This window comes from Balaenoptera physalus (genome assembly GCF_965194825.1).
Source record: "Balaenoptera physalus genome assembly, chromosome: 8".
NCBI lineage: Eukaryota > Metazoa > Chordata > Mammalia > Artiodactyla > Balaenopteridae > Balaenoptera > Balaenoptera physalus.
The window spans coordinates 117872978-117889949 of NC_138887.1; the positions used below are offsets into that span (position 1 = coordinate 117872978).

Below are 16972 nucleotides of genomic sequence, written 5' to 3' on the forward strand. Positions count from 1 at the left end.
TTGAGTTCTAATCAATGCCAGACACAGGAAAGACAGAGCTCAGCAAGAACTGTCTGTTCTGAGCAAAGGAGTCAAATTAAGAAATGGTCAGGGGCTTCCCTGGTGGCGCAGTGGTTAGGAATCCGCCTGCCAATGCAGGGGACACGGGTTCGAGCCCTGGTCCGGGAAGATCCCACATGCTGCGGAGCAACTAAGCCCATGCGCCACAACTACTGAGACTGCGCTCTGTAGCCGGTGAGCCACGCGCCTGGAGCCCGTGCTCCACAACAAGAGAGGCCACCGCAATGAGAAGCCCGTGCACCGCAACGAAGAGTAACTGCTCCTGCAACTAGAGAAAGCCCCTGCGCAGCAACGAAGACCCAACGCAGCCATAAACAAATAATAAATAAATGGTCAAATGGACGATAAGGATAGCTAGACAAAAGAAGTGTGCTAATCCCTTAAGAGATTTTAAAGTTTAGGGATTCTGAGACTGAGGGTGGCACGTTGGCACGAGCTGGAAGAAGGGACACCTATAAGGAGGAAGCTGACCTCCGCAAGATGATGGGACATAGGCCCAAAGCACAGGTAAGGCACTTACCAAGGGGCACTGTGGCCTTTAGGAATCCTGAGATCAGATGTTGAATTTTAAACTGTCCTTTTCCATTGCGTGAAACCTTGTGATATCTTCAGATCCTCAGGACAGTGGGCTACACAGACACGGGTCCTGTGTCAGTGATTCCTTGGGTGTGGAGGAGGGGGCTTTGCCCAGGTATGGGGCTGGGCAGGGACTGAGAGTGGTCTCCCGCGGCCTCTCCCTGGAGGCCAGGCCAAGATTGTCAACACTGTATCCCAAAGTTCTGGGAGGTGACCAGCAACAAGGCCAGCGGAGACCCATGGCAGGCTAGAGCGGCTACAGGGAACAACTCTGGGATTGCTGGGCCAGGCATTCCCTTTCCCCAAAGAGTCCAGAGGAAGAGAACTGTCGGGGCGCGGGAGTGGGGAAGGGCTCCCTGGGCGGCAGGCGCCTCCTCCTCGTTGGACCCGGCCTTCCTCTGCTCCTGTAAGCCTCTGTCAAGCAGAGCAGGTTTGCCCCAGAAGCCCACCTTCTCCGAGCTGTCCTAACCGGGGTCCTCCAGACCAGGAATGAGGCTTGTTGGGCTCAGCCGGGGTCCTCTCCCCGGAGTCCGCCACTCTCCCCAAGCCCCGCTGCTTCCTTTCTGACCTGGAGAATGGTGGGCTCACGCTTCATTCATTCACCACATTTACTTGAGGACCTACTACGTGTCAGGAACTTATGGGGTTACCACAATCAACAAAATAGACCAGCAAATAATCACACAGATATAGCGGCACACGGGTCAATGCTATGGCGAGCGCGGGAGCGGGGTGACAGATCTGAGCATGTGCTGGGGTCAGGCAGCCACTCTGACCCACACACTATCCCAGCCGAGCGGTCTGGCCTGCAGCCCCCTCCGCACCTCTCGGGACCCGCTTCCCCCACGCCTCCCCGGCGGCCCTAGTCAAGGTCGGTTTACGGGACGCGTCCTCTGGGAGAGGCGGTTCCCATTTAATCCGAGCATCCCACCTGGCACATAGGGTGCGCTCAGTAAATATTGGATGCCAGAATGGATGGATGGATGTGTGGATGGATGGGTTTACGCGGGCAAGCACACCGCAAGCTGACCACCCGGCAGATCCCGGCGCCAAACCCCCCTGGCAGCTTCTCGGGGTCTCGGCTGAACCAGTGGGGAGAGGGCGCCCACCAGGCTCGCCCCGCCTTCACCTCGCCCCTCCTCCGGCCGGCGCCGCGGCGCCTTCTGGGAAGTGTAGTTCGCGCCTGCGCCCGGAGGGCCGCGGAGGCTGGTCCCCCTCTCTTGGGATGCGACGCCCCACCCCCGCCCCTCCTCAACGGCCTGCGCGCTCGGCCCGGTTTCCTCCTGCGCCGCCCTAGGTCGCTGCCGCCGCCGAGGGTCGCGGCGCAGCCTGTGGGCGGGGAGCGGGTGCCCCCGGCCGTGCCGGAAGCCAGGAGCGGAGGCTGAGTCCGGGATGGCGCGCCAGGTAAGGCTAGCGCGGACGGCGCCGCGAGCCGGGACCCCGCCGCCAGCCGGCGAGAACAGACGGACGCCGCGGCGGGTCTGCTCCGCGCGGCGCTGTGCGTGCCTGGAGGGCGGGGGCGAGCCTGGGACCCGCCAACTTTGGCCGGGCGTGGGGGGAGTGCTGGTGCGCAGGATTTGGTGCGGAGAAGTCCAGGTCCCCGGACGCCCCCCTCCCTTCTCCCCGCCCCGCAGTGTACGCATTCTTGGAGTCTCTCTCCACCTTTGGAAACTCGTTCCTTTGGATTAAGCGTCACCCTCTCTTCTTGGCTTTTAATGATAAATTATACTGGGAGCGATGGGCACGAAGGCCTAAGGAGAATGAGTAAATCTGTTCACTTTCATTCTTGGTAGGATCCTGGACTCTGGGCGGGGGGGGAGGGCATAGAACAAGGTACCAGGTTTTATCCATTAGATGAGATGCGTAGGTCCGAGAGGTGGAGGGAGAGCCCCATCTGTCATAGCCTGGGACCAGTTTGGGCAAGTTGTGTGAAGGTGCTAGGAAACCTGATGGTACCAAAGGGGAGTTGCTGCACGTTCTGCTGGGTGGGCCCCTGGGGCCAGCTCTGTAATTGTGGTGGCTCATGAGCTTGGGCCAACCTCAGACAACCGTGGGCTCCATGGTTTAAGGGCGGGGGAGGGGGTGGTGGTGTTGGGAGAGTGGCTGGGGCAGTCTGTGGCCAGGCAGAGCAGCGCTGTGCCAGGACCTTGGCGACATGAATGCCCCACAAGCTCCTGGGAGAAAGGGAGAAGCCAAGCAGTTTGGATGCTGTGGGAACAAGGGCAGTCCCCTCTGCAGATCTGGCCGTGTAGTTAGGGAGCCCACGGACACCCCAGCTCAGATATGCCCGCTGGCCCCATGCTCAGGCCTCCTCGTACCGTAGTTTCCTCTTCTATACAATGAGGGGTTGGAGCTTTTAGATCTCATGTTCTGGAGTGTGTCCTCCCACTGTGTAGCTTCATGGAGAAGGTGCCCAGGAGTGGCCTTGAGGAGTGGTAGGTCACAGAGGGAGAGGGACAGGGTCGGTCTCCTGTCTTCCTGTCCAGCGTGACTGCCAGATGCTCGGGCGTGGGAGCACAGCCCGCACGTGGGGGCAGCAGGGTTCGGGATCTGATCTGGAAGCCCGAGTCTGAGCCTGAAACATGCTGGGAGAGCGGGTTTGCGCTGAGAAGGACCTGAAGGCCGTGTCTGTGGCCTGAGTGTTTGCACATCATGCTTGCCCCCTCCCTCTTCCGTGCGCGTGCGCGCGCGCGCACACACACACACACACACACACACACTCTCTTCCTCTCCTTTTTCTGGGTAGGGGGAGACTACTGATGGAACCACCTCCCCTGGCCACGATCAATTCCCGTTCACGTTTTATAAGAACTTTGTCATACAAGAGTTTATCTTTTGGCTGAGGTGATGAATGGCCTGGAAAACATCTCTTCCAGATGTCTAAAAGAGCTGGTATATTTAGCCAGGAGATAAAGAGGCACTCAAGGTCAGGAATGGTGTGTGTAAGAGCCCACTCTGTAGCTGGAGGTGGCCGGCTGTGACCTACAGATGGACGTTAGGCAGACAGATTCGGCTGTAAGAATAGGAATCGTAGCACTTATCACGTCCCAGCATTTGTTCCAGGCACTTTTCCTATGTTAATTCACTTAATCTTCACAACATCCCTATGAGAGAGGTTTTTTTTTTTCCTTTAATATTTATTTATTTGGTTGCGCCAGGTCTTAGTTGCAGCAGGCGGGCTCCTTAGTTGTGGCATGCGAACTCCCAGTTGCAGCATGCATGTGGGATCTAGTTCCCCAACCAGGGATCGAACCCGGTCCCCCTGCATTGAGAGCACGGAGTCCTATCCACTGCGCCACCAGGGAAGTCCCGAGAGAGGTTGTTTTGATCCCCGTTTTATAGACGAGTTTGCTGAGCCCTTAGCTAATATGAAGCAAAGCAGGGATTGGAATTCCAGCAGCCTGGCTCCTGAGGTCAAGCCCAAAGCCCCACACTCTGCCCGTTCGTGTTCCAGAACTTCTTAACTGACAGATCAGGCCACCAATGGGACTGTGGTGAGCCCTCCGTTGCTATAGGTGTTCAAGTAGAAACTGAAGAACACCCCCTGTTGTGAGTGGAAGTTGGCACTAAATGTTCACTGCGCCTTAAAGGTGTACAGCAGTTGTCGGTGATTTCTAGCTCACAGACGTGCTATGGTGGACAGCTGGCCCCTGGTGGGAGGAGAGGGTCCCGTTCAGCCGAGTAGTTTTCATTCCGGCAGGCCGGGCAGGTTCTGCCCAGTCTCCGGCCGTGACTGGACGGCAGCTCTCCCCTGGCCCTGTGATTCTAAACTTAGAATGTGTCAGAATCATCTGGGAAGCTTGAAAATGTCAATTTCTGGGCTCTGAAAGCGCTAAACATAATCATGATTTAGTAGATCTAAGGTGAGGTGACAAAATCAGTCCTAATTAAAAGGAAATTCTGAAGTAAGTCATTTGAACCTAAAAGCCCTTCTGTTTTTTTAGATGTTAGGTAGTAAATAGCTTCTGATGGGAGAAGATAAGGACACAGAGTATTTTTCACCCAGTTTGACAAACAGAGAAGCTGTCTGCTGACTTGAACTAGCTCTGCAACAGAACTGCCACTTGGCTCTGCTGCCTTACTCTCCCCACTTCCTGCTCCAGCCAGGGCCATGCCATTTGGACTCTGCCATTATCAGTGGCTACAGGATCATTTATTTTTACCCAAGACCCTACCCCTCCCCTCCATCACCACCTTGAAAATCTTGTTAAAAGTTCAGCTTTTATTAAGAGGTTACTGAGCATGAGAATTTGTTTGTTACAGATACTCCCATAATCTATCACTACAAACTGTACTGGGTAATAATGATTTTCTAAAAAGCAGATGTTTGGGACTTCCCTGGCAGTCCAGTGGTTAAGACTCTGTGCTTCCAATGCAGGGGACGTGGGTTCGATCCCTGGTCTGGAAACTAAGATCCTGCATGCTGCAAGGTGTGGCCAAAAAAAATAAAAGTGGATGTTTGATGCTTGGTTTGTTAAGGTTTACCGATCTTCTGATAGGTTATAGTCACAGTCAAGCACAGTCTAGGGTCCTCGACTTGGCCCCTGGCTGTCTGCCTGCTCATGCTGCATCACCCCTCCGTGCTTTGGAACCTTCGCCCCAAGCCCAGGATGAAGTGCCTGAGCAGCTGCCCGCGTAGGGCCGTCCTGTCAACCAAACGAGAGACCTGAAGTGCTCAGAAGCGTGTAGGGATCGCCCCTCCGCTGGTGTTTAGGCCCCCTGTGTGTGACTTCTCACTTAGCATCCAAGTGGGTGTTAGAGGGAGGGACAGAGATGGATGGAGCTGAGAGGCTGGCTGGGGTCTCGCGCACCTGGTCCACATATAAAATGTGGCGTGTTGGGGAAAGTGTACAGGCAGAGAAGGTGCCACGACCCCAGCTCTCGTCTCCAGATAGGGAGGTGTTGAGGCCGTGTCAGTTCTCAGCGTGGCTGGTGTCCCCTAGAGAGGGCCGGGGGAGGGGCCTCATTAGCAAGGCGGGCCCTCTGCAGCTCGGTAGCTGGGATCAGCGTGTTCTTCCCTTGAGCTAAGGGACCTGCAGAGCCAGCCCTGTGTGGAGCTGCCAGGAGGTGGAGAAGACGTGGCCTCGAAGCCCACCTTGGCTCTCCTTACCGGCCTCCTATAAAATGGGCGTGTGTTTTGGGTGGCATTTTTGTTTTGCAGCTGCAGAGCCTGGTGTCGGTTGGTGCACCCCCCCCCTTATAGTTCTTGGGGATCAACGTACACTAACCAGACTCACAAAGGACAGAGAATATGCCAGTTCCTTAACTTACGGTGAAGAATAGAGCTGACAATCAAACTGGAACTATATGGTGGCCGATTAAGTGTTTGACCACCTAACGTGAAATCTGCATGGGAAGCCCAGGGTTAACGGAGTCCGAGCACAGAGGTTTGCTGGATAAGCTGGCATCGTGGATGGCCTGAAGCATCCGTCTCCCTTAGGAAGAGCCCTGCGGTGCAGGACAGAGACTCTTGTCACCTGGGCAAGGCCAGGAAGCCCAGACAGATTCTGGAGCCCCCAGTGCCCTTCTCTAGGCTTGGTCCATGGTGACAGTGCCGCAGTGTTGGTGCCTTCTCCCTTCGGGCAGCAGTGACCCGGTTCCAGCCCCTCCGCCTGCCCTCCAGCCTCCCTGACAGGTCCAAAGGCCAGGACCTGGGGCTTCCAAACTCCCTGCCATCGCTAGGTCCCCTCCAGGTGGCTGATCTTTCCCCCAGGGCTTGGTTTGACTTGTTTCCAGGTTCTGGGGACACTTACTCTTCTCTAGCGCATTGGTCATAGTGGGAGTTTAACACGTAATTGAGTGTCTAAGGGAAAAGAGAGTGAAGTAATTGTAACTCCTTGACCCTCTCCTGCCCCCTCCCCACTTTTCCTTGGCTGTGGTGGTGAGAGAGTGGGACTACTGATAGGGGGTTCCAACCTTTTTGATTCTGTGACCCTCTTTCTTAATGTTGAAAACTTAGTACATTAGAATTTAGCCTTTCCATGTATTTTAAAATAAATTCAGTATTACCTTTAAAGGACACACATGTGTTCATCACAACAGCGTCTGTAAACGTGTGTACCCAGCCCACTGGCAGTGTTTGTGGCCATTCAGCCCCTGGGCCTGTTGGGACAAGTCTGAGCCTCCCGAACATTGACAAAATATTAACCAGTAGTCGATCTAAAGGAGAAATAGAGAATTTTATTCACGCCAACCTGAGGATTATAACCCGGGAGACAGTCTTTCAGAAAACTCTGCGGACTGTTGCACTTGTTAGAGGTCGAAGGCACAGTTATGTACACTCTAGAGACAAAGGATCATTTGTCAGAATGACACACTGACATTTTACATAAAGTTCACCAAAGGTACACAGCCCAGATCTACACGTACAGTAGGTCACCATGACCCCGTACAGAATTAGGAAAAGAATGAAGAAGGAAAAAACGCATTGATCTTTATGGTTGAGCAGACATTCCTGCCTTTGAGCAGGTCTGCTTAACGTATGATGTAGATGTATGATGTAGACGCCCATTGCACGTTAGGGGGGCCCAGTACCGGCAGGGAGAATGTTACGCTTAAGCTTCCTTGTTCTGCCTTAAAAACAAATTTTATGCCATCACGGTCCGCAGAGCAGACAGGGAATCCCTAACCAAAGTGTCTCCCTGCTCCACCAGCCCCAGGGTTCCCAAGCCTGGCTGGGATTCGGACTCTGGGAGGGAGAGAAGGAAGAAGAGGAGCAGAGACGAACAGAGGACAGAGCGAGGCAGGGGGGCTGTGGATGCCAGGAGGGAGGCGCGAGTGGAAACAGCGGGGGATGAGGCTGCAAAACTAGGGCCAGACTGGGTCGTGAGGCCTCCCTGCCAGATGTGCCGGGGGGACACCCTCTGGGCCCTCACAGTGCTCGTGTCCTGTTGGGAAGTGCAATGGGGCCCTGTGTCGGGGTCCCTGAGACCACCCCAGGGTCAGTGATTTGCTAGGAGGACTCCCGGGACCCGTCGTATAGTTGTATTCACAACTATGTGATTCATTACAGCCAGAGGACACAGTCACGATCGGCCGAGGGGAAAGGCACGGGGGCAGAGTCCCGAGGGAGCAGGAGACGCTTCGGCGTCCTCTCCTGGTGGAGTCACACAGGTCGTACTCAGTTCTTCCAGCCATGAGTTGTGACAACCGGTGTGAAATGTTCTCTCCCAGGGAAGCTCACTAGAGACTCAGCACCCAGGGTTTTCACTGGGGGCAGGCCACGTAGGCACCCTTCTCCTGGCATGTACTGAAATCCCAGAGTCCCAGAAGGAAAGCAGTGTTCAGCATAGGCCACACTGTTTGTACAAACAGTCTGGGCCCAGCAACCCATCCTTATCAGTCAGGAAACAGTGGGAACCTCCCAAAATCCAAGTTCCCCAACACCAGCCTCAGGCCAGCCTCGCAGGCAAGCCTTTCTCGGGGCAGCAGCGTCAGGCCTGCTCTTCCATACGGACCTGAACGTCGGCTACGATCTATCTGCCCAGAAGGCCAGGAAGAGATGGGGGTGGCTCTTTGAGAGATGTTTCGGAGGGCGTCTGAGTGTATTCCCGAGAGGAGGTGCCCATACCCGGCCAGAGGGGCAGAGGTTAGTTCAGGAGAGCCCGCTGGCCTGCTGAGCGGCTGTCCGGTGGTCAGAATGCACAGGGGGCCGAGGAGGAAGAGACTGCGGTGTCTGACCACTTGTGGGCCTTCGGACTCTGGACCAAAGGCAGGTAGCCCGTGGAGAGGCTGCCTCCAGCCGGGTGTGTCCTCGTGGTGCCAGTGGTCAGCGGGAGACAGGCAGAGTAGGAGCGGATGCCATTGGTGACAATGACAAGGCCACGGTTGGTAGTGGTGACGGTTTTTAAATTTATTTATTTATTTATGGCCATGTTAGGTCTTCATTGCTGCGTGCGGGCTTTCTCTAGTTGTGGTGAGCGGGGGCTACTCTCGCTGCAGTGTGCAGGCTTCTCATTGCGGTGGCTTCTCTTGTTGCGGAGCACGGACTCTAGGCGCGTGGGCTTCAGTAGTTGTGGCGCATGGGCTTCTGTAGTTGTGGCTCGCGGGCTCTAGAGCACAAGCTCAGTAGTTGTGGCGCACGGGCTTAGTTGCTCCACGGCATGTGGCATCTTCCTGGACCAGGGCTCAAACTTGTGTCCCCTGTGTTGGCAGGCGGATTTTTTTTTTTTTTTTTTAAAGATAGTAGTCATCTTTTCTTTTTTAAATTTATTTATTTATTTATTTATTTTTGGCTGTGTTGGGTCTTCGTTTCTGTGTGAGGGCTTTCTCTGGTTGCGGCGAGCGGGGGCCACTCTTCATCGCAGTGCGTGGGCCGCTCACTATCGCAGCATCTCTTGTTGCGGAGCAGGGGCTCCAGACGCGCAGGCTCAGTAGTTGTGGCTCACGGGCCCAGTTGCTCAGCGGCATGTGGGATCTTCCCAGACCAGGGCTCTCGAACCTGTGTCCCCTGCATTGGCAGGCGGATTCTCAACCACTGCACCACCAGGGAAGCCCGGCAGGCAGATTCTTAACCACTGCGCCACCAGGGAAGTCCCGCAGCGATGGTTTTTAAAATCACTGACTTGAGTTGATGAAACAAGGCAGTAGATTATCTTTGCTTTATTAGGAGTGTCTTCATTTTATTTAATAATTTTTTTCTTACAGATAAATAGTTTAGCATTTGTTCCTAAGCCAGAAGGACCCTTCCCGTAATTTATATTCTGCTTAATATAAATATAAACTTTGTGCTTAAGTTTGCATGAAGTTAATTTTTGCTGTATTTAAAATTCATGCCTACTAGATGCTGGTCATCTTCTAGGGTCTTGCGGGCATTTTAAAGCCCACTTAATGACTATTTTTAAAGAAATTAGGACAAAATGTTTCTTTAATCTTATGAAGCCTGCTCCAAAGGCTCTGTGGGAGGATCCTGCCTCACCTCTTCCAGCTTCTGGTGGCCCTGGGCATTCCTTGGCTTGTGGCTGCGTCACTCCAACCTCTGTCTCCATTGTCACATGGACTTTTCCTGCCTGTGGGTCTGTCTCTGTTCCTCTTCTTTTAAGGACACCAGTCATATTGGATTAAGGACCTGCCTTATTCCATTATGACCTCATCTTAACTAATTACATCTGCAGCAACCCTATTTTCAAATAAGGCCACATTCTCAGGTACTGGGGTGAAGACGTCGGCGTATCTTTTGGGGGACACAGTTGACCCCCGTCACTGTCTCTTGAGCAGATTCCCATTGCCCCTTGGCCCGTTCCCGTGTGTCAGGCGCCCTCCCGATGCTCTCTGTCACTGCTCCCCCCTCTCTGGTGTCCAGCTGGAGCCACAGGCTGCGTCACCAAGCTGAGGGTGACTAGGCTGGCCTTGCTGGGAGGGAACCAGCCAACTCCCCTGAGACTGTGCCCACAGGTGTCCATGGCCTTCCAGGACCTGGCCGTGCGGTTCTCCGAGGACGAGTGGCGGCTGCTGGGGGAGGGGCAGAGGGCGCTCTACCTGGACGTGATGCGGGAGAACTACGAGACGCTGGCCTCCCTGGGTGAGGAGCAGGCAGGAGCTGGCTGACGGGTGGACGGGAGGCCGGGTCAGCACCACGCGGGTCCTGAGTCGCTCTGGACCCCGGGACCCACCGGGCCTTGGGCTTTGTTTACACAATGAGGTGGCGTCGAGAGCCTTGCGCCGAGCTGGGGGCCTCGCGGGTCTTTTATGCTCTTGTTTCTGTGGACTGTACTAGGGTGCTGGGTGTGATTCAGTGGGGGCCCTAAAAAACTGGCGAAACAGCACTGGTCCCTGAGGTTCTGACGGGCCCTGGGATTTGGGTGGTCATACGGACACACACGTGCACAGGTGCATGGACTGCAGGTGCCTGGGCTGCTGGCGTGATCGCGTGTGGGAGGGCGGAGGCCGGCTTCCGCTCCCGGGGGACTGTCCCTCTTTTCCTCCCCAGGGACAGTGGAGCTGCTGCCCCTCTCTGCCTTCCTGTCTCCCTCGGAGCCTGGAGGAGCCACGGGGGGCGGGAGCTGTGCTGGTGATGGGCCGGAGCCTCCTCGGGGAGGAGGGCCCCTGGGTGAGTAATCTTGGCAGGCGAGGGCAGGCCCTTTTGGGGTCCTGGTCCTCCTGGGTAGGCTAGGCCCAGGTGGACTCACTCGTGTCCTTCCCACGTGTCCTCAGCCCCTGGCTCCGTTCCTTCCGGGACGCTGGGACCTCAACCCTCCCCACCTCGCCACACCGACCCCTCTGTGACCTTTCACCCCTCACCCCTCTGGGCCAGGAGCCTGGTACACTGTTGCCCATCGCATGAAGTGCTCAGAAGAAAGCTGGGGTCACCCTTGGAGAGTTGTCCCCCCTTAGGCCCCCTTCCCGCCACCACCCGTGCAGAGCCAGCCTGCAGCCCCTGAAGGTCCAGAGACTTTGGGCGGTGGATGTGGTCCAGGGGGTGCCAGGAAAGGCAGGGGCCCAGATAGTGGCAGGGCACGGGGAGGCAGCCCTCCTTGGCGGTCCCCTCGGAGGAGTAACAGGGAACGAGCGACAGGAGCTCAGTTACCCGTGGTCCCCAGCGTCCTGCTCCTGGCTGTGCCGTGGGCAGGTCGCCTGCCCTGAGCCCAGGTCCTCTTTGTCTATGGACACGGGTCTCTCCTTTGCTGCCCCTCACGTGGTGGGAGGATTACATGAGACGCAGCGTGACGCCGCAAGCAGCAGCATGAGTGCCGAGCTAACGCGGGGGGTTCCCTGTGGCCTCTCGGCAGGAGGAGCCCCCCAGCACAGCCTGCACCTCAGCGCCCTGGTGCAGCTGGTGAAGGAGATCCCAGAGTTCCTGTTCGGGGAAGTCAGCCCTGAGAGCGGAGGAGCCAGCCTGGACGGGGAGGGGGCGAGCCCCGAGGGTGAGTCGACAGCGGGCGGTCCCTCTGCATCCCACAGACAAGTTCAAGCTGTGGGCAGCGCTGTGCGCCTGCCCAGCCCCTGCCCGGCCCTGGGTGGAGTCGCCCCACTGCCCAGCCCCTGCCAGGCCCTGGGTGGAGTCGCCCCACTGCCCAGCCCCTGCCCGGCCCTGGGTGGAGTCGCCCCACTGCCCAGCCCCTGCCCGGCCCTGGGTGGAGTCGCCCCACTGCCCAGCCCCTGCCAGGCCCTGGGTGGAGTCGCCCCACTGCCCAGCCCCTGCCAGGCCCTGGGTGGAGTCGCCCCACTGCCCAGCCCCTGCCCGGCCCTGGGTGGAGTCGCCCCACTGCCCAGCCCCTGCCCGGCCCTGGGTGGAGTCGCCCCACTGCATGAACCCGGGCGGCGTGCCTGTCCTCTGAGAGTGCTTGGATCGTGGTGAGACAGCAGCTTCTGACTCTTCTCTAGTGGCTCCACCTGGCTTCATCCATGCCCTTGGGGCCCCCATCGTGGCGTGCCCTGCGTGGTGGGCGAGGCCGGCCCTGTTCTGTAGATGAGTGGCCAGGCCCCCCCCAGCCTGCACTCTTCCCGCCTCACCAGACTCTCCCTCCTTCCCCGAGCTCTGCTCGCCAGGCACTCTCACCTCCTCAGGGGTCTGTCCCCAGCAGCCCCAGCCCGTAGGGTTCCTTTGAGTCCCTCAGCTGATGGTCGGGTGAGAAGGATCTTATCAGAACAAGACCTGACTGTGAATCTACGTGTCAGAGCCCAGGGATGACAGGGCAGAGGTTACTGACGTCCTGGTCATTGTTAGTGGAACATGGCAGGGAAGGGCCAGGATGGGACAATGGTGGGGGCATTTTACCTCCTGCCGGGCGTAATTCCAGTGTCCCGCCCCCCAACAGCAGCTGTGATGGGGGATACTTGCCCTCTCCGAGGCTTGCTCGGCTGCCTTCCGGACACACCTGTCAGCCGGCCTGGCCTGGCCACCATGCCCAGCGGCAGCTCATCCAGCAGCCCACCCAGAGCCAGGGGGCAGGGGAGCCCCCTCCCCATCAGTGAGTATGACCCAGCACGGGGGCCCCAGGGAGCAGGCCTAGTGCTGGGCCTCCACCCGTGGACAGGCAAAGATGCGGGATGCTCGGCCCCACTCGCAGGGTGCTGTGTGTGGCGTGCCTGTGGCACCGGCCCTGACTCTCAGAGCTCCTCGCCAGGGCAGCGTTAATAGTCGGGGAGGACAAGGTGGCCACTGGAATTTCTCTGGGTCTCATTTTATTTTACAATTTTTGCAAATTATACATTTGTCTGAATATCTGTTTTTATCTGAAACATTTCAAATTAATATGGCATAAAATTGGCACTCCTGAAAAACATACCCCATTTAGCCTGTAGTTTCAGGTGTCACCTGGCACCTTTGCCACGTGCCCAGCTTTGAGAAACATATGTACAAGGCTTGGGCCTGCGTGTTGAGGCTGTGGGCATGACCTGCTGAGCCAAAGTCAGAGGCTGGGGTTGGGGGAGGGTCCGGAGTGAACAGTCTTGTGTTTACATTTACACCAGAAGGAAACAGGGAAAGACCCCGCCTTCCCCAGGATGGACTCTGGAACAAGCCCGCGGGAGCTGGCTCTGCCGCAAATCCACGTTCCCAGGACTTGGCTGCCCCTCAGGGATTTAGAGCCTGGAGAGGCCTGTCCTCTCGGGGGACCAGATCCTGGGTGACTTCTCAGGGTCAGGAGCTGGGGCTAGAGAGGCCTTCCTGTCTCCTGCAACAGAAGCTGCTGACATGCCGAGGCCTGTGGAGGAGGAAAGCCCAGGAGCCCCCAGCGAGGAGCCTAGCCCTCCCACCTGTAGCCCCGGCAGGTGGAAGGGCCACAGGACTCGGGGGAGAGGGACCACGGGGGCAGGTGAGGGGCTGGCTTTCCTGAGGGCGGGGCCTGCGCCGGAGCTGAGCAGGTGGGAAGAGGGAGGCATCGTGTGGCTCCCACCTCAGCCTCCCGACAGCCCGACATGGCGGTCAGACGTCGTCCCCATTCTCACGGGTGGGAAATCTGACCCCTGAAGGTCCCACAGCTGCCGCATTCAGGGCTGCCCTGAGCGTGCTGGCCTTGCAGGAGCTGCAGGAATCTCTCCTGGGAACAGCCCCTTGCAAGGCCTCATCAACTGCCTGAAGGAAATCCTCGAGCCCGAGCCCCAACACCCCGAGCGGCCCCTGAGCGTACTGCCGCCCGTCCCCAGCCTGGGTGCGTCCCCGCTGACCGGAGCAGAGCCGCGGCCTGGGAGCCCGCCCTGGGCAGGTGAGTCTCTGCGGACCCGTCTCCTCGCGCCAAGGTTTCTGAGCCCGCAGAAAGCTCGAATTGCCCTTTGATAGATCCTTGTCTATAAATATAACATCCTCCCTAAGGATCATTGCCAACTTGGCCGTTCCCGTATCATTAGTGTCACATTTCTGGAGCCAGATGGCTGTCTTAGGGGAACAGCATTGGTCAGCTGGTATAAGAAAACTCAGAAATAGACTTTGCCCTGGATTCTTTGGGTTCTTTACTCGTCCTAATATGGGACACCTGAGGAGGAGATGATGAGTGAGTGTCACTTCATGTTCACACGAAGTGGGATGCTTGCGGTGGGCTTGGGGGAGCAGGGTGACGTGGTGGAGGCAGGAGCCCCAGCCCTGGACCCTGACGCCTGTTAGCTGGGCAGACTGTGCGAGGCTCCTCAAGGCCTTGAGCCTTGGTTTCCAGTCTGTAAAAGGGGATAATTGTTCCCACCTCAGAGGGCTGTTGTGAGGCTTAGGTACACGCTGTGTGTGTGTGTAAAAAGCTTGGGCCTCCTCAAGTTAAGTTCTGTTCAGGGCCCAGAGAACCATCTACAAGTAGCAACCCAGCCCGCCCACCTCCTTCGTTTGTACTCAGAGTAGCACCATATGCTCTGCCCGTACGGTGCATTTCCACATCCTCCTTTCATCCATCCAGTTCTGGGAGGTGTGTAGACAGGCATTTTTAAACCAAGCACTAAGAAGACAGTGGCCTGTGCAAGGCTGAGTGAGTTATAAGAAGACCTGCATCTCCAGATTTCTGGCCTTGGACCTTTTAACTGAATTCCTCTTTTGGTGGTTTGTCACCGAGACTGAAGTCACCGATTCAGGGGGAACATGTGTTCCTTTTTTCTGTAGTGAAGACAGAGACAGCCTCAGGGGATTGTCCCCTCCAGGGTCTGCTGAACTGTCTGAAGGAGATCCCAGAGGCCCGGGACAAGCAACCCAGCCCCTCAGGAGCAAGGGACCCACGGCTGCAGGAGGACCCAGGGGCCTGGAAAAGGAATTCTGGAGGTAAGGGCCACTGGCTGGGCAGGGAGGCCCCTGGACGTCAACCGTTGCCTTTCTCCGCTCCAAGCAGGGCAGTAGGTGACCCTCCACAGCCAGACACCTGGGCGCACACATCAGTGTGTCGGTTGGAGTAGCCAGACGTCGGGGATCATGCTGTAAAAGGGCGTAGGCATGTAGGAGGTGCAGCAATGCGGTAACATTCCAGATTGGCTCTTACAGTAGGAGCTGAGGGTTCCAGAAGGAAGGAGGGGATGGTTGGGAGGGAGAGAGACGGAAAATAGGAGGCATAGCTCCAGGCAGTAGACATGCCGGGTATCATTTTGACGAGGGGATTCTTGTCACATTCGCCTGGGCTCACCACTGGTCATCAGCGTCCCAGAACTTTGAGAAAGTCGATCTGAGATGGTCGTGCCGCCCTTGAAGGCAGGACCCTGGCTCGGTGCTGCCTGGGGGGGGGGCTGCGTGGCATCACCCCTCAGCAGAAATCTCTGGAGGCGGGGGTGGGACTGGGTCCATCTGCTGATGATTGAGCAGCGACGACCTTGGAGCTGAGACGGCTGTGGAGGCCGGGGGCCTTGGATGCCCCGTCCTAACCCTATGAAGGCCTCACGAGGGGCTTCCCACAGGGCTCCGCCCCCTCCAGACCCCTCCCCCCGGGCCTGGGCCTGGAGCTGGCAGCGTGCTCTCTGCAGTGAAGGTGGAGGACGGCTGGGCCCAGGGGCCCCCAGAGCCCGCATCCTGTCAGTTCAGCAAGCGGACCCACGGCCCTTCTGCCGCGGGCGGCCCCGGAGACAATGGAGGCACCGCCTGGGTCCGAGTGCCCAGCTGGGGCTCTGCAGCTCGAGGTGAGGCCTGGGCTTGTCTGCTCGAGTCTTCCCAGGTGGGGTTCTCCGCGCCCCCAACAAGGTTCTGCCAGCCCACAGGGGCCGGGGCACTTGCCTGTCTCCTGGGCGGAGAGGCATCCACCTGGCCGTCCTTCTCAGGCAGTTAATCCCTTCCCTTAATCCCCGTCCTCCTTAACCCAGGCCCTTGCCCAGGAAGCCTTCCATTGTAAGGACCGTGGTCTTGCAGAGAATTCCCAACTGTCGGGAAGCTGGCCCCTACGTGTGGCTCTCCCAACCCTGCCCCTGGGCCTGGGTACAGCTGGCGTCGCTTCCCCAGATTGGGGAGCAGAAAGCAGATCAGAGCCCGCACAGAAGGGCGTCCTGCCTGGCAGGCTCCCACGCCTGGTACAGGACTCGCCACCCCTGCGGAAGGCAGGCCAGGCAGCCAGCCGGGGCTGGGCCGGGGGGATGGGCCAGAGATGGTGATGGGGCATCTCCCCTGTCCCAGCCGGCAGCGCCTCGAGCTCACCCCTGGAAGCCCTGGAGGCCTGTCTGAGGGGCATCCCCCTGAGTGGGTCGTTACCTTCCCAGCCGCCGGCCAGCTCTTGGTCCCGGAGCCCCCAGCCAGGAGACCCTGGGTCTCAGAGGCCCGAGCTGCAGCGCCTCGAATCACACAGCAAAGGTAGACTGCGTCATGGGCTCGGCGTGGCGTTTGTCCTTGTGCACAGAACGGGGGATGCCAAGGACACCGTCAGGTCCCCCCTCCTCATCCCAGGCCTCAGGGGTGCAGCCCTTCTACCCCAGCCCCCTCTCATGCCTACCCCCAAACAGCCCCTGCATTTGATGGAAGCCAGTTAAACTCTTCTGCCCACTGTCTCCACTGAGAGGTTCACTTACCCTCTAGGCTCACAAGACCAGTGGTTGGGTTTATGTGGGTTAACGTGCTACGGGATTTTAATCAGCGCCACGAGTGCCCTAACCTAAGGGGAGATCCCAGTGGGAGAGGTGTTGGGGCAGCTCTGGGTGCCCGTCCACAGCCCAGGGCCCAGGGGACCTCATCTCCTGTGGTTTTCCCGTGACGCCAGCTGTGCTGTTTCCCGCAGAGGTGGTCTTGGGGCCTCTTCCGGCTCTGGGCCTGCAGGGCTGCACGAGAGACAGCCCTGCCCTCCCTGCAGGCTCCCAAGGCACCCCCACCAGCTTCTCTTCGTCCAGCAGCGTTGACGGGGACCTGGATTTCCAGAGCCCTGAGGGCAGCCAGGGGCATCGGCCTGGAAAAGGTGAGCTGGCCGGCCTGAGGCTGGGCGTGGATTCTGGGGACGGACGGGAGGCCCCCCCCGCC

At 57.9% G+C, this 16972-nt stretch overlaps 1 protein-coding gene across 13 annotated transcripts in view; it reads left to right on the forward strand.

The window, feature by feature from the left end:
• Positions 1–1822: 1822 nt before the first annotated feature.
• Positions 1823–16972, forward strand: part of KRBA1 (KRAB-A domain containing 1) — a 28088-nt gene continuing 12938 nt past the window's right edge. For 3 of the 13 annotated variants that reach the window (XM_082473298.1, XM_082473304.1, XM_082473302.1), the window contains exons 1-11: positions 1823–2040; positions 10030–10156; positions 10565–10684; positions 11364–11498; positions 12393–12545; positions 13260–13391; positions 13599–13781; positions 14657–14812; positions 15436–15654; positions 16142–16315; positions 16737–16910. In XM_082473298.1, coding sequence (XP_082329424.1) covers positions 2029–2040; positions 10030–10156; positions 10565–10684; positions 11364–11498; positions 12393–12545; positions 13260–13391; positions 13599–13781; positions 14657–14812; positions 15436–15654; positions 16142–16315; positions 16737–16910 — 1585 coding nt within the window. In that variant the 5' untranslated portion in view covers positions 1823–2028. Of the gene's footprint in view, positions 2041–10029; positions 10157–10564; positions 10685–11363; positions 11499–11799; positions 12297–12392; positions 12546–13259; positions 13392–13598; positions 13782–14656; positions 14813–15412; positions 15655–16141; positions 16316–16736; positions 16911–16972 lie in introns of those variants that run through there. The other 10 variants (XM_082473308.1, XM_082473310.1, XM_082473307.1 and 7 more) reach the window with 10 other exon arrangements.